At 40.3% G+C, this 16,647-nt stretch overlaps 2 protein-coding genes across 3 annotated transcripts; one reads left to right on the forward strand and one right to left on the reverse strand.

The window, feature by feature from the left end:
• Positions 1-1,460: 1,460 nt before the first annotated feature.
• On the reverse strand, positions 1,461-9,152 carry tmem176 (transmembrane protein 176). 2 transcript variants are annotated; one of them, XM_018660922.2, is made up of 7 exons: positions 9,005-9,152; positions 7,719-7,860; positions 7,141-7,251; positions 6,954-7,010; positions 5,788-5,934; positions 3,149-3,265; positions 1,461-2,974 (listed from the first exon to the last, which is right to left on the reverse strand). In XM_018660922.2, the coding sequence occupies exons 2-7, from the start codon at positions 7,842-7,844 to the stop codon at positions 2,915-2,917; spliced, it is 618 nt and encodes a 205-aa protein (XP_018516438.1). In that variant the 5' UTR covers positions 7,845-7,860; positions 9,005-9,152; the 3' UTR covers positions 1,461-2,914. The 2 variants fall into 2 exon arrangements, with proteins under 2 accessions (XP_018516438.1, XP_050926527.1); XM_051070570.1 differs by having other exon boundaries at positions 8,930-9,078.
• Positions 9,153-9,219: 67 nt separating this feature from the next.
• Positions 9,220-14,988, forward strand: si:dkey-9i23.16 (uncharacterized protein LOC571915 homolog). Its single transcript, XM_051070571.1, has 6 exons — positions 9,220-9,368; positions 12,337-12,421; positions 12,547-12,657; positions 12,890-12,946; positions 13,523-13,693; positions 13,910-14,988. The coding sequence occupies exons 2-6, from the start codon at positions 12,341-12,343 to the stop codon at positions 14,015-14,017; spliced, it is 528 nt and encodes a 175-aa protein (XP_050926528.1). The 5' UTR covers positions 9,220-9,368; positions 12,337-12,340; the 3' UTR covers positions 14,018-14,988.
• The last annotated feature ends 1,659 nt before the right edge of the window (positions 14,989-16,647 follow it).

The raw sequence follows: 16,647 nt of genomic DNA on the forward strand, positions 1-16,647 counted from the left end.
GGCAACGTTGGCCAGTTCACAAAAATGCAAAACAACCAGACCATGGAGTCATCTAACTAAAATGGCAGAGAGTAGTAACAAGGTGCTCATGTGGAGTAAATCAGTGGATTATGGAAATGTCTTCTTGCTCGCTGTGAAATGATCCCTACCCACCATGACTAAACATCAGAAATCCACAGTCAAAAATTTGAATGTCTAACTGAGGCTGATGTCAGGTTTTATCTGTCTGAGTAAACTGATTAAATGGAGATCTTCCAAAGTTACAAAGTTCCCTCTGTGTTTCTCCTGATAGAGTCTCTCTGAGTTATGGCAATGTTGTTCTGAATTTTACTCATCAGAACAAACAACACTAGTGACTGACACTAACAGCAACTACATGCAGCTTCACATAGCTGCCAACAAGAAGAATCAATGCCTGTAGCTGCATGGACAAACACAGAGTACAGACACTCAGTTTCCAGCAGGCAGACAAACAACAGATCAGAGTACTGAGACATTTTTATGGAGACACCCCAACTTCCTTCTCAGTGAGATACAGATGAAGAAAGAAAGCTCTGTGGTCAGACAGGAAGAGGAGGTCATCAGCAGGACCAGGCCAGAACAAGCAACAGCAGAGTATTTTACTCTTCATAGAGCCTCTCAACAGTGGAGCTAATGATGTTCTGCTGCAGCATCAGTAGAATTTATTCTCTGGGAACATGAATATCTGTGCAAAACATGATAAATCGCCCAACAGTTGTTGAGATTTTTCAGTTTGGACCGAGATTGCGTGGCTACAAACTTCAGACAGGGTGTCTGTTGTGTCATCATTCGCAGGCAGTGTTGTTTGGGAACAAATCACACCCAGTCTCCATAGGAAATCATGATGTTTGAGTCTCTAGAATTAATGCAATGTCAGCATCCAGTCTTTGCACTTCTTCTCTTATTCCGAGTCTGTCATTTTGCCCTGTCTTTACAGTATTTCAACAGAAACTGGATGAATACTGGCACATTTTTTCTCTCCATTTTCTGCATGAAAGAATGAATTCTGAAACCAGTGTCTTTTCTAACCTTGAGCAAGACTGTAAATACAAATGTTCCACCTATTCTAAGGTCGCGCTCACTCCAAACAAGTTCCACCAACTAACTTTCAAGTATTTTCCCCATGATTTTGGAATTTTCTAATTTTACTAAAAATGTTGCTAAATAAGTTTTAAAAATTGCTTTCTGCAATTAGAAAAACTGTCTGAACTCCCCGACCCCCACCCCCACAAAAAAAGCTCTTGTGTAAACTGCAATAATTCGAACTGTTCAATAAAAAGTGAGCGTGGATTTTTTACAACCAAGGACTGATGAAAATACAAATGTTCCAACACTGCTCTGAAACATGAAACCAGCAGAGTGTTTGTTCTGTTATTTCCACTCCCTCAGTTGTCTTTATAGATCCATACTCAAACAGTGATCTGGACATATACGCTGTATATGTATATATGATTTTATTTTGTGTAAAATAAACAAAACTATATCAGAGTTAGTACAACATGGATGAACATGTATAACACTGTGTAAACAATGTCTAGAAATATAAAAATAGTGCACCGTACTGTATACACCGTACCAAACACACATTTGTTCCAAAACTGCAAACTACAGCATGAAAACATTTACAGATCAATAGGAGACGAGTGAGAGGGCTTTCTGTCTGTGTGGACTCATGGAGCAAAGTGCAGGTTTCTTCTTCACATGCACTGAACCCATGTTAGTTTGGTGTTGTGGTGACTCTCTGTGCACTGCAGTACCTTTGGTGAACCACTGGTGCAGTTCTGGTCAAGACAAATTATTCCTCTCATTCAAGTCAATATTTAGAGTAAGCACTTCTTGTGGAAGTAGCAGAAGTGAGTCTATGAGGAGAAGTCTGTATCAGTTTTGTATTTTGTCCATTGATTTTTAAACATCTGCTCACATGTTGATGGAGACAGTGCGTGAACAACCTGCAACTGATTCTTGACTGGTGGTCTGGGCTTTCATCTGAATCACATAGTCCTCATCAGAGGCTGCTGACACAGCTGAACCACTGCAAACTCCATCTGATGGAGGTGGAGCACAGGACTGATGAGGACCATGTGTTGTAGCTGTAAGCACAGCTGGTGAATGACCCCTGAGTTAGATTGTTTTGTGCCATTTGAAAGCACTCCTGTGTAGCCTTGGAGTTATATTGGGCTCACTGTCTTGATGTAAAATAGATCAGCTGTCTCACAGACTGTATCAGATTCAGTATGATGCAGTGTTTAAACCTTTGACCACTTTTGAGAGTGTCCAGAATGCCTTCCAGCCAGTATATCATTTTCACCAGTTATAAGCAGTGAAACACACCGGTGTTACACTTGGGTGTATTTGACCTAAAATCACTTATCTCATCTTGATTACACGCAGGTGACCTTGACACTTTTATGTAACTATAATGTAAGTTTGAGTTATTTTAAGTAATGTGTGGCCCAGGTTCACTGTGAGCTGCAGCTACAAATAGGCCCACACACACACACACACACACATACATACATGCATGGCTGCACTTTGCATCCTGTACCACCCAGAGAGTTAGCTATAATAGTCAGGGTTATGTTTTACCACAGGAGAGTACGATCGCTTCATGCTGCAAAATGTCTTTTTTCATTTCATCATACATTTGAACCATTGAATGAAATCACACAGTCCTGCTTTTCTTTCTTCAGCTGCAGTTCTGTTATTTATAAGTTTTGAATCATTTGGCTGAAGTTTACCAATAATCTAATATTCAGGTCTTGATAAAAATAAAAAAAAGTTAGAGATAGACAAATTCAGTTTGAACAGCAGGTGATACATCACCATCGTAACGACAGCCAATCAATCATCTTGATTGGAAGTGATCCATCTCCTTTACTGGTCCACTGATTGATCAGTTCAGGTCAGGGGGGGTGAGTGTTTGAGGGGTAGATGGAGCACCTTGAGTGAGAGACTGGTAAAGACAGAGAGAGACAGCATCAGCACCTTGGACAAAGATGCATTCAGGCTCGCTGAAAAAAGGAAGCAACATTTCATGATTTCAGCTCAACATCCGCAACAATCTTCCCCATGAAACTGACACTGGTACTCGGGGCTTCAGTAGTGAGAGAAAGCGTTGGAGTCTTACAGCGTACTGTCCAAAGCTGTGTCTCTGTCTGAAGAGGAGGAAGCAGACGACGGCAGAGATGGCTGTCTGGGCCAGAGTGAAGAGAAGGAGGGACGACTTCACTCCTCTGCTCAGCCTCTGATGTGAAGGACACACAACACAAACACACAACATATTCATTCATGTTTGACGGCAGCTGAGCGAGAATTTATTTATTGATTTTTACCCCAGTTACATGTAGTGTAAGTGGCTTCAAAAAGTATTCAGACCTCTTTATCTTTGCACTCTTCATTGCAGTGTAGATTTCAAAAAGGATAAGATTGCCATTTTTCCCCATCATTCTACACACAATAACCCATAATAACACAGGGAAAATGTGTGTTTAGACATTTTGCAAATGTATTAAAAATCAAAAACTTTGCTGTGGCACTCCATCCTGTTTGTTTTAATCATCCTTGAGAAGTGTCTAGAGGTTGACTGGGGTCCAGCAGAGACTCTAACAGAGCTTCAGATGTCCTCTGCAGAGGTGGAGAATGAGCCAGAAGGACGACCGCCTCCATCAATCAGGCCTTTATGGTAACTCATAGTACCAGGCTGTTATGGCTGTATGTGTTTGTGGTGTTCTGTTTGTCCCTTTCCTCTCCTGTCTTCTCCTGTCAGGTGCTACCTGATCAGCCATCAGTGAGCTGCAGCTGGCTGCAATGAAGCACTGAAAAGCTCCTGTGCCAGCATCAGAGGAGAGAAGCTTCTAGCGTGGGACGGCTGGACTTTCTGCCTCTCACCTTGTAACACCCTGAGAGCATCAACGGAAAGTCCTCCGAGTACTATGTCAGGCAAACACCAGGCTCTACTCATCACCTGGCTACTATCATCGCTACAGTGAAGCATGGTGGTGGCAGCATAATTTGAGGAGCTTCTCAGCAGCAGGGACAGGGAGAGGGATTTGAAACTGAGGTGGTGTTTCTGCTCTTAATACGACAATGACCCCGAATATAAAGCCAAGACAAAGCTCAGCCAAAGAGGAGAGGATCTGCCAGGAATAATAGGATAAATTGCCCAAATCCAGAACTTGTAAAGACCTACCTAAGAAGAAATGAAGCTGTTAAAGAGAAGCTGATTTTCCAATCCACCTTTAAAATGCTTTCTTTTCCATCATTGCCGTTGTTATCTTTGAGGAAGTTACAAACTAAAATGACAGTTTTTCATAAAGGGAAGTGATTTTTTTTCAATGCCATTCCTTCAGTTTCACTTCACACTGACCCACCCTGCACCCTCTGTGAATGGCAGTACACACACAAGCGGACTGTGGAAAATGTGGAACTGTAACTTTAATGGTGTCCTCAAGTTTCTGGATGGAGTCTCTCTGGAGACTTTAAGTCTTTAGAAAATTCTGTTTAAATTCTTCCAGTGTCACGAGCCTCTTTCAGACAAACGCTGTGACCCTGTTGCTGTGCTGACAGTTTCACCTGAAGCTGACACAGTAAGTTGCCAAGCTTGTCACTGTTATTTATCCGCCTCACATAAAGACTATGCACAATGGAGCGGGCAGTGATGCAGTTAAGCTAATCAAAGTGAAACAGCGGATTGTTCCTGACTGGAACAGACCACACATGTGCTTCCCTGCTACAGAACATACTGAAGCAAAAACAAACAAACACCCAAAAAAAAGAAGAAAAAAAAAAAGATAGAAATAAGCAAGAAATGTGGATGTTCAGAGTCCAGGCCTGTGAGAACATCAGCAGAGAGAAAACCCACACTGTGTAAACTACAACCTATATTCTTTGGCATAAATAACAATGAGGAGTTGCTGTAAGTAGTGTCAACAAATGAAGCCATCGTGTTATTTCAGTGACAGTGAAGGAGTCCTGATAATGTTGAATCTTTATCTGTGATTCATTATAAAAAGAGGAAGTTCTGTTTCTGTGTTTGAATTGTTTCATTGTCACTTTCAGAAGTAATAATCAGGAGTTCAGTTGAAAAAATGTCCAGTGGATTGTTGATCTAACTTATCTGCATGTACATTTATCAGACATTTGAGTCATGAAGTTCCTGAGCTCACTGCATGAACTCCAGAAATAGAAAAAGCTGTTGTGAGGGATAAAGAGGAAAAAAATCTCTCCTTGCTCAAGAGAAAATTTAAGTTACTTCAACTTGGAGTAAAATAAACAAATGAAAAATTCTGGGTTGTGATCATGTACAAAAAAAGAGTCACTTGAACTTGTGATTATACTTTTTTTAAAAGTTTGAATTGGCCTCAAAATTCAAAAATCCACTGCAGTAATTTGCCTTGAAATTCTGGGTTTTCTTAACTGTTCATATCATTTGAAAGTGCCTACAAATGATATGAAAACAGCATAATTACACACATATTGTAGCATAAAGGCTTTTAAAGCAAAAACAGGCAGATATTCAAGCCAATATGATGATTATGGTTATTTTATGTTAAGTGGCTCAATTACTCTCTGTCCCTTTAAGAGGTACTACTCTAAAAAAGGCTCAATATAAAGCTAACGATCAGCACTTTTATCTTCTAGATGAATGGAGGAGGACATGACCATCAGCCCTGGCATCACCTGACAAGTTCCTTTCACTAACTCCTTCCACTTTACATTTTGAGCATGAAGCTGTTGTAGTTTGTACGACAGCGTGGTGACACCAACCGTGGCGTAGTGTTTGTCGTTGCAGTTGCCGTGTATCGTCTTGACGCAGGGCACCTCAGGATTCTTCTCCATATCCACAGAGTAGATGATCACAGCTACCACTGACAGCACAGTGGACGCCACGCTCACCATCAGACACACCTGCAGCTGATGAAACAAACGCAATATTTCAGTATTTCAAACATCTGAGGGGGAGTAACAGCAGCAGCGGTAATGAGAGCAGTGGCTGCAGCAGCACTGGGGTCATATTCCAAAACAAAGGTTAATTCTGAGCTGAGAGAAACTGTTCCAGAGACAGAGACAGCTGTGAAGCTGACCTGTAACTTCAGGCATGCCTTAGGGACATCAAGACTTGGATGACTAGCAACTTTTTACTATTGAACTCAGACAAAACCAAAGTTGTTGTACTTCCTGAACACCTCAGAGATACATTTTCTAACGATGTAGTTACAATATATGGCATTGCACTGGCCTCCAGCTCCACTGTAAAGAATCTTATCTTATTTTCTTTGTTACTTCCAGGCTGGAATCCCACTAGGACTCTGCGCTCCCAAAATGCTGGTTTACTGGTGGTTCTGAGAGTTTCCAGGAGCAGAATGGGAGGCAGAGCCTTCAGTTATCAGGCTCTTCTACTGTGGAACCTTCTCCGAGTTTCGGTCCGGGAGGCAGACACCCTCTGTACCTTTCAGAGTAGGCTTAAAACTTTCCTTTTTGATAAAGCTTATAGTTAGGTTTGGCTCAGGCTTGAACCATCCCTTAGTTATGACAGACTTTTATTTTTATTCACCACACACACACTTAACTCAAAGTGAACATGCTCAGTTGGTTCAGTCATACTTTGACTTATTTAAGAAAAACAAGGTTTTCTTCATGAGAACTGCTGCCTACATGTGCTTATCCGGCCACTATGGGGGGAAAAAAAATAAATCTTTTTGTTATTTGTAACAAAGTCTCAACACTCGCCCGCAAAAATGAAATAATTATTTAATGAGTTCTCCAGATGTCCCCCCAGGATAATCACTAAACCCTGAGTGTTTAGATCTGGATACAGCTGCAATATTAGAGAGGAGGAGGAAAGAGGAATTCAAGACATGTTGGGTGTTTGTACACAAGCATGCATGTACACAGTCTATCTAGCTGTGTGTGTGTGTGGTCTTCAGACTCACAATCTTCATGGTGCAGTGTTTGTCCAGGATGATAGCCACCACTCCTGCAGCGATGAACTGGGAACACACACACACACAAAGGAGAGAAGAAGAGCGTATGACATGAAAACATGAGGATGCCTCTGCTCTGTTGACCAAAGCACATTTCTGTCACATGATGTCGGCAGATAAAAACACACAGACTCACCATCAGGCCGCTCCACCAGGGAACCCCCAGACTGACGACCTCTGTGAGCTCAGTGAAGTGCAGAGGAATGGAGTAGGACATGACCATCAGCCCCAGCATCACCTGACTCACCTGCTCACACACACACACACACATCGATGTTCCCATCACTTCAGAGGGAATTACACTGACTCACATTATAGGTTCCTGGAGGTTTAAACCACTGCTTGTCTACCCTTAAACCAAGTCTTCACCTGAAAACTTAACGACTGACGTTATAGGGACCTTCAAAAAACCCACAATGTTACTGTGTAAAGGCATTTATATCCACACACACACACACACACACACACACACAAACCAACGTTTTCTTCATTGTAAATACTGAACCAAACCTTTATGTTTTTTCACCACACCTTCCAATCTTCAAAATCACTTTCTCTCAGCATTTGGAGGAGCGTTACAAAGTTAATCATTAATCCTTTTTTGTTGTCCATAGTGTTATGATTGTGTGTGTGTGTGTGTGTGTGTGTGTGTGTGTGTGTGTGTGTGTGTGTGTGTGTGTGTGTGAAAATGATCTGGCTGACAAAAACCCTCACCCCCAGACATTTGGGCTCTCCTCTCTGGATGGCAGCACGCAGGGCCTGCTGTCTGTCAGTCAGCTTGACAGCATTCACATCCTCCAGCACCTGCACTGTCAGATCCCTGGAGACCGCCACCGCCATGAGTTCACTGTCCAAACTGCAGGGTCATACAGATCAGGTCACAGACTGTTCCCACATCAGTAAAGCGAAATACAATAACCTACTGGTATTTTTATTTGCTTTTTGGCTGTGTTTACCTCTAAATAATTCAGATAATTCAGTTATTTAACCTTTTGTTTGTAGTTAGCATAAATAGTTTTCTCTGTCAGCTTTGACTTGATAGGACGTGTAAAGACATAACCATTAAATGTCTGAACTGAACATACCTCAGCCCAAAACCCCCAACTGAAATATCTGCACTTAAAAACTGTTCTAAATCTAAAATAGCTTTAAGAACCTTCACGTGGCTTCTTCAGTACAAACCACATGTAGTGTACATACTGTAACAACCAATAATGCTGCTGTGTTTTAGACATTTGAATGCAGTTTTTTCCCCACATTTCCAGGTAACTATGGTTTCCATGTATTTTTGTGTGATGTGAAATTCAGCCTTCTATATACTCACATTATTAAAGCTTAGTGTGTGGTCATCTTCATTTTAACATGTCAGTGAGTATTCAGACAACTGGTCCTGACTCTACAAGCTGTCTAATGCAGGTGCTAAAGCTCTTTGGTGTGTTGCTATGAGCTGGTAACTCTGTGGAGACATCTGACAGGTCACAGTGTTCACTACATGATGTATTGTTATAGCAGAAGATGTTTTGCTGTCGCTTACGAAACCAAACTGCTCTTCTTTTCTGTTTCTGCAGGCTTTATCTCCCCAGCGGTCAGTCCCCACTGAGCGCGCTGTTACACTCTGCTAAAGCTCTGAAACACAAACCACTTTTATTTAAGATGCAGTTTTAGGAGTGGACTAATCCAGTGGCACAAATACAACTGAGGGTGACTGCAGTGTGATCACATCATGCACAGACAGAGCTGCGATCAGTCTGGATGATCGTCTCCGTTTACGCACACTTTACGCACTAATTGGTTGCACTGCGCACGTTTGTCGCTCATTTGACTCAGACTGACACCAAAGTTGTTTGGGGAAAACACAGTTCTGTGCGCCTGAGCTCTGAAGCTCTATCAGCATCTATTTAATAACAGACACAGAGTTCTCTCACCCTGACGGTAACGCGGTGCCTCTCAGCTGCTGCTGCTGTGTAGTTACTGGAAAACACAAAACGTCTGAGTCCTACCTATTTTATCTCCAGATAAGTAACAAATGTGTCCTCCTTTGTGAGCTTCTCTCGACCACTCGTGATTTTTAATGCGCTTCCCTGCAGTCTCTCTTCTTCAGGAGAGAACAAGAGACAGAGAGAGAGAGAAAGAGAGAGAGAGAGGGAGATATTGTTCTTCGTCTCTGGATGAGATCCAGCACAGCTCCTCCTTCGCTTCCTCTCCTGGATTGTGCATTCCACAAATTATTTGTTGTCGGGATTTTTCACCGTTAAAAGTTCATTTAGAGGACAGAGAAACAGTCCAATAGTGAGGCGCTCAAACCTTCCTGCTGTCATCTGCAGACATCTCAGATATTCCAGGACTTGCAAACTTAAAGTCGGGGTGAGTAACACACTGCTTTTTCTGAAACCGTTTCGACTAAGTGTTAGACTGACTGTAGCTCGTAAGGTGACCAGGGAGAGATTACCAGTTCAATACATTAAAAATATGCAGTGTTTTAGTCTTTGAAATAAAAAGGGGAACTGTTTCATGTATTTTGACTCTGGTGAATGTAATAAACTATGGTGAAGGTCAACTGCTAAATCTGGGTATTAACTAACTAACTTTATAAACCTTGTCAGGGAATCAGACAGTAGCCTGCCATGGTGATTTAACCTGTGGTAAACTAAGAAAAGGTGCAGAGCTTCCATTTTAGAGAAGGTAGAAGTATTAATGTTTACCACTAATGCACATTTATCTTGAAAAAATCACAGCAGCGAGTGACAGAGCCTGAGTTGGAGAAAAGAATCAATCAAAGGTCATCCGCCATCCATATTTTATTCAGGGTTCAGTTCACTAAACCACATTATTTAGCAGATTTTAATGTCCCTCTCAGTCTTAAAGGAAGAAGCTTCACACAAATGATAAAGCTGGAATTCTACTGTTTATTAGATTCAATGATTATATATATTCATTTAGCTGTAATCTGATGGGAACAAAGTGAAGATGAGAAGATATAAAATAGAATTATCTGTATCGGCTCTATTAACTGTAACCTCATAGTCTGACCCAGTAATAATGATTTTGGTGATCTGCAGATGAAAATCTTGCATTGACCATGTGTCAACTTGTAGTAGTGTATTTAAATATAGTAACTGAAATGCAGTTTTTTGCATGCAGACTTAATGCAGCCTGTATTTAAAAACTCAGTTTTAATCTAGCCCACATTTAATTCAGTTTTTTAACTTAAAGTAAAGTAATATTAAATTTTAAAAGTCAGCAGGTTAGCTTGCTTTGAGTTCAGGCTAGCTCACAGTTTAAGTGATCTTTGTTTTTGAAACAGAAAAGTTTCCCTTCACTTAGGACTAAAAAACTCACTAAATCCACTTTCTGAAATAGGTCCCTGGTAGTACAACTCCAGTCAGCACAGTCCCGTAATCCCACCTCTTACACCTTGGAACAGGGGCTTGTGGTGGCCATGTTTTACTCTTTTTGCCTTCATAGTTTCATTTAGTGATGTATCAGAGTTTTCCCCACAAACATTCAGCGGCTGATTAAAAAATCTGTTTCCTATAGTTTTACTATGCAGCCTAATTAACATAATAATAACAATAATGCTTGTATGTACCCTGTGCATTTCCCGCAAATTCTTCTGTATTGTGACTGAAAAAATTTGCCTTGCCTCCCATCTTGTATATTTACTCTCACTTTAGAGGATAAACATATTGTTAGTAACGATTGTTACTTTCATTAAGGGTATGGTGGTCCACCTGTAAATTCCAAATAAATACCCCAAATCCCTAAAATAAATGATTTGTTTTTAGACGCAGTAAAGGACAGAATGTTCCCCTCACTTTCATGGGGCCTTGTACAACCCCTCTACTTGGCCCTCACTCTTTACTTACTCTGCCTGCCCTCTTCCTCCTCCTCTCCTCTTCCTCCCACTACATCTGCTTCTCATCCTCCAGCATTCCTGTCTTTCCTAAGAGGATTCTGACATGTGGTTTTGATGAACTAACATACACACACACACTCACCCTCTCTGTTCCTTTTTTCTCTCTTTCACTACCTACTTTTGTTCTCTATTTCTCAATCCCTTCCTCCGTGTCTGAAGAGATACCCACACTGCAGAAACACACATGAATGCACTTGCACAAGCACAACACCCATGCTACTTAGTTTTACTGGTTTCTCACTGTCCCTTGCCCTCTTTAGTGGTGTGTCCCTGATCATGTGGTCTGTTCTTTGGGTCTATTCATGTCTTTTCTTTTCTACTACAGTCTGAAAGTTTAATGAACCCTTTCATTTTTATCTGTTGTGCATATTGTAATGTAGGGAACAGTCACAGAGAACATATATCCTAGAAGTGTTTAAGGGTTAACATTTCAACAGGCGCTCAGTCTGTTTACATCTAGTGTACATCATGGTGTTGTTGAGAACCAGGAGGTTCTGCAAATCAGTGCTACTCTGTCTGACTGCTCTTCTCCTACATCATTACATCATTACGTACATGCACATGTCCCCACTCAGTATTTCACAATAACACCATATACACTGTTGCCCATAAAGTTTTTTTTTTTTTTTTTACCTCTTCTCAAAACAAAACTGGTGACTGGGACTCAGGATGTAATCATTGCACCTGGTCAAAGGTGATTACTGATATGTATAAATAGGAATAAAAAGAGGAATGTGTCTGAAAAAATTATTCTAACTTTATGGGCAACAGTGTATTATTCACACTTAATGCTGTAGGAGCTTGGGAAGATAACAATAACAGTCAGTGTAGCCAGTCATCAAATTCCCAGCTGCTTTGACAGAATGCCAATAAGTGAGGCTCAGTGGGAATGTGGTTGTTTAATGCTAATAAAATAACAACTCAGGACTCGGGATGCATGGAGTGAACCCTGCAGGCATCACTACACTCATATGTCCCCACACTGCAACATAAATCCAAGCACCCTTTTAACTGTGGTGGTGTATTTAAACTGTCAGTGCTGTCTGCTGTGGCACTGCTCACATGATACTGTTCCTATAGCATTTTATGAGTCATTTCTCCACCCAGCATCCACCTGAAGGCTCTGAGGCTGAGGCTACCCTCCACTGTGGAGATGTTGTGTTTTATTTCTACATTCCCTTTATCATCTAACATCTTGTTCTCTTACCCTCTACTTCCATTTTTTTCTAGAATAGTTACCAGTCCCAGTAAATACTTTATTGATACCCTGCCGTTATTTAGTAAGTATGCCATGATTTATTGACAAATAATATAATCATCTTGCAGTCACACAGGAGTCTTGGAAAATCCAGAAGAGTTCAGTTGGCATTCATTAAGATCCACTATTGAATCTGACATCAGCTTCCTATTTTGCAGTAAAATGCCTTCTGAGGGGGCAGTGCCAGCAGTTGGACCCAGGTTACATCGCCTCACTGCCTGGTTTGACCCTGAAACTGCTGGGGTAAGCTCAGGACACTATCCACTCTGGTCTGAGTCAGTGTTGTTTGACTTTAAAGTCTAACATCCAAATTAGTAAATAAATTATCATTCAGTAGGTTGCAATGCTAAATCTGTGTGTCTGTGTAGGTTGTGACCATCCTCTTGGGGCTGTTCCAGGTGGTGCTGTCTGTTCCACTCGCTTATGCTGATCAAACTCTACCAAAACTCTTCATACTGCCACTTGTCTTAGGAATGATAGTATGTACCTAGTGCTTCTTGTTCTGATTGTTAGTCTGATTGTTGATAGTTTCAACAGCTTCAACTCTTAATTTCCCAATAAATGTATATAAAGGACATCACATTTTAATGTAAGAAATATATATTTTAGCTCACTCAAGTGTCAAGTTCTCAAATATTCTGCCTCATGTAATTTACTCTGATTAAAGCAGCATCAACCTCTCAGTTAACAGTCCACAACTGTGTCCTGTAGATTGTGACAGGAGGATCATTCACCATGGCCAACGAGAGGAACCCCAGCAGACAACTTGTAAGTTCACATAATAAACTGATCTAAAAGTTCATAGGAGATTTGTATATATTACTGTACTTTAACAAACTATTACCTTCATGTAATCAGTGTACAATTTGTCTAAAAATGTCACAGTGATGGATCTTCAAGGCCTTGATAATCACTTACAAAACAGTTACAAATATGGCTCCAAAATATCTGATTAACTATTTCTCATTGTAAAGAGTCAATCATAGCAATTCAATCATTCAATAACTTAATGGGAAAAAAACAGATTTCTCTATAGAGCAGCAGTACAGTGGAATAATCTGCCCACTAATTTGAAAGTGAGTGTTTCACAGAACTCACACCATGTAGTGTACTCAGGTCATACTTTTATTAATTTAATTTTATTATTTATTAGATAGGTTTTTGACCAAGAAATTTGAGTGTTGAAATAGCTACTCATTGCCTGCTGTTTATTTAATCATCACTTATGTTAAGTTAATTGTATTGTCTACAACTTGGCGTGTGTAATGACTGCAGTTTTATATGTGTTTTTTTTTTTTTAAATTATCCAATAAATTCAATCAATCAACCAATCCCTCCTCACAGCTTCAAGGTTGTGCCTGCAGTAATGTGGCCGGGCTGCTGGGAGCGCTGCTTGCCTTCTGCCTCTACTCCTACAGCCTCAGCACTGTGAATACTGAGGAAACGTGCATGCCCGGTGTCTTTGACCACGACTACAGACGACCATACTACGAGTGTCCTGGGGAACTCCTGATGGTCAGTGTGATTAAACTTTTCTTTTCAAGTTAAGGTAAAACATAGTGGAAAGATCATAATGGTTATGCTAATAAGAGGAATAAACTGGTGCATGTAGTCCTGTCTTCAGAGTAGATTTTAGTATATTTGCTATAGATCACGTCAGTTTCATCACGTAGTTTCACAATCTTGAACAATGAAAATAGAGTGGTGAAGCGTATTTCTTGTCTCCTGCAGGCCTACTGTTGGAGTTTGACACTACTGCTGCTTCTCTATGACACTGGAGCTGTGGTCCTGCACTGCCTCCTGTCTGTCTCTGCCCTCAAAGCACTCAAAACAGAGTAACACACACAGAGGACATCCGTGTGTTGAACTCTTCATCATCAGCTCAACCACCAACAACTAAACAAACCTTGGAAAATACAGAAATGCCAAACTAGGTCTGAGGTCATTTAGAAACAGCCTCAGTCACAGTGTTTGTCCACCGCAGAGCACTGATATGTCGATTTTTACACTGTAGAACATCACATGTATGAGTCCTGTTTGCCATCAGCTCCTAACCTGGTTGTCAGGATCCCAAGATAAACCTAAAGACGATCAAAGGATCAAAAAGGAATAAGTGTTTCTGATAAGATTTTTTCTGTCTTTTCTGTGAAGTGTGAATCACATACTGTATCTCTTATCTGATCAGCTCTCCAGCTCTTTAAAACTCAGGATGGACAACAGTTGGAAACCAGCTACACCTGGTTACCAAATCCAGAAAATATAGTCACTGTTTAGGATTACAGTCTGGTTCCCTTTTCTGTGTTTTTCAAAGGGTCATCCCGGCTACACAGCCAGCTAACAACAACTAAACCATGGAGCTGAGCTACATTTAACAGAACACTTAACTTTGGGTTTTATTTTCATAGAGGATTTCTGAGTTATGTGGTGTGTTAACTGTAGGCTGGGCCATTCATTACTGAATGTTTTAATGTGGTAACTCAATAACAAAAATGACTTTCTTCCAAAATATTTAATGTTTAACAAGTTTAACAAGCCCCCCCCAGAGATAACAACTTGGTCTGGTATTGGAATACTTAGAACCAAATACAGAGACTTAATATGTGTAATCTCTACTTATATTTTTTTCTAGGGTGGGAAATAATAATATGTGACAAAAAGCACTGTAAATATTCAAACCTGCTCTCTGTGAATCTCTGAATATTGTTCTCCCCATCACAGATACACAAAACAAATAGCATTCATGTGTTGTTTTGTAATGTTTTACATGTTTTACACATCAAAGAAAATAAAAATGTGTGTATGTTTTTCAACTCGATTATCATTTTTGAAGCAGGAGCTTTTTGCTGTATTACAGTGTATGGTCTTCATAGTCTGTACCTCTGTATATTTGTAGGGGACAACACCTCACAGCAAACTTCAAAATATCAGCCGTGTCTGAGTTAAGTGGTGTGAACTGTCTCTAAGACTGAGACTAGTTTTCCATCCTGGGACCTGTGGTCATTTGACAGGACAGAAGTTTAACAAGTGTTGAGACAAACAGCAGATTTTAAGAAGTTTATTTTCACCTCCTGCTCCTCATTTATCTTTCATTCACATTTTAAACCAGTTCAGTCTGACACCTCACATTAGAAATGTTTTTTGCAGCAGCAGAACATAGAGTTTAGTATCAAGGCTCCATCGCCATCATTCACCACCTGCAACATTCAGTACAGTTACAGCAAAATAAACCTAACAAAACTCAGATGATTGGATGGAAATATGCTGCATTGTGACAGACTAATGAAACTGTCTTCTTGATATAAGACAATTATTCTGATTCTCATCTATACTTAAGTGGTCATACTTGCATTAAAATGTGCATGGAGTAAAAACAGAAACACCTGACTGTCATTTCAGCTAACGACCTGTCCAGGTGTACCTTATCTGTGCCTCGTTACCACATACACAAAGGGGCTGTCTCTGCTTTCTTTATGATGTCATGGAGGAGCAAGAACACTTGTTTCTGATTAAATCAGAGGCCACAGTCATTAATCACATGGTAAATCATGGCCTATTCCTGGAGGAGGCAAGTTTGAAGGGTCAACCAAACTTAGATCCACAGTGGCTTCAATAGTGAGGACTTCCAGGTAAACCAACAGTGGCAGCCTTCTGACTACACATCCCAACTGATGTGTAGCTCACCAGCCACTTAATTAGGTACACCTGTTCAACTGCTCGTTAAGACAAACATCTAATCAGCCAATCACATGGCAGCAACTCAATGCATTCATGGTTGTTGTTGGTCTGAGTGTTTCAGAAACTGCTGATCTGCTGGGGTTTTCCCCTCACAGCCATCTCTAGGATTTACAGAGAATGGTCTGAAAAACAGAAAGTATCCAGGGAGCAGCAGTTCTCTGGGTGAAATGCCTCATTGATGCCAGAGGTCAGAGGAGAATGGCGTCATTTAAATACTACAGCCTCCCTGAGTGTTGTTGCTAATCATGTCTTTTGTTTTACATGTATTAGGCAAGTTAAACATGAAGGCCTGTCTTTCATTGTGAACAATATAATTTAATTCATAAACCCTTGAGAACAACAGTTAAATATCTGCACAAGACCACATTGCATGTTGGTGTATGAATGTCTCCACTTTTAAAAAGTGATATGCACATCGTAAAAACGACTTCAATTAAAAAACACAACCGATTGAGGTCTTATATGAAGTATTATTTTGTTATTTTAGAATTACTGTTGTATAACATTCCTTCAATAAATCCACAAACTTTAAATAATCTTTATTGTTACCACTTTTATTTATTTAATATTACTCATTACTGTATTTGTGACTGCTCTCATTGGTATCATACTGATACAAGATGCCTGAAAAATAATATAGTAATAATATAGTACTTGTGACATGTCTTGTCACAACCTTTGTCGACAGAGAACGTGCAAATATCCACTTTTTTTTATTAACCTGCCTGAGTAGC

Source organism: Lates calcarifer, linkage group LG5, assembly GCF_001640805.2.
Source record: "Lates calcarifer isolate ASB-BC8 linkage group LG5, TLL_Latcal_v3, whole genome shotgun sequence".
In the NCBI taxonomy this organism is placed as follows: Eukaryota; Metazoa; Chordata; class Actinopteri; family Centropomidae; genus Lates; species Lates calcarifer.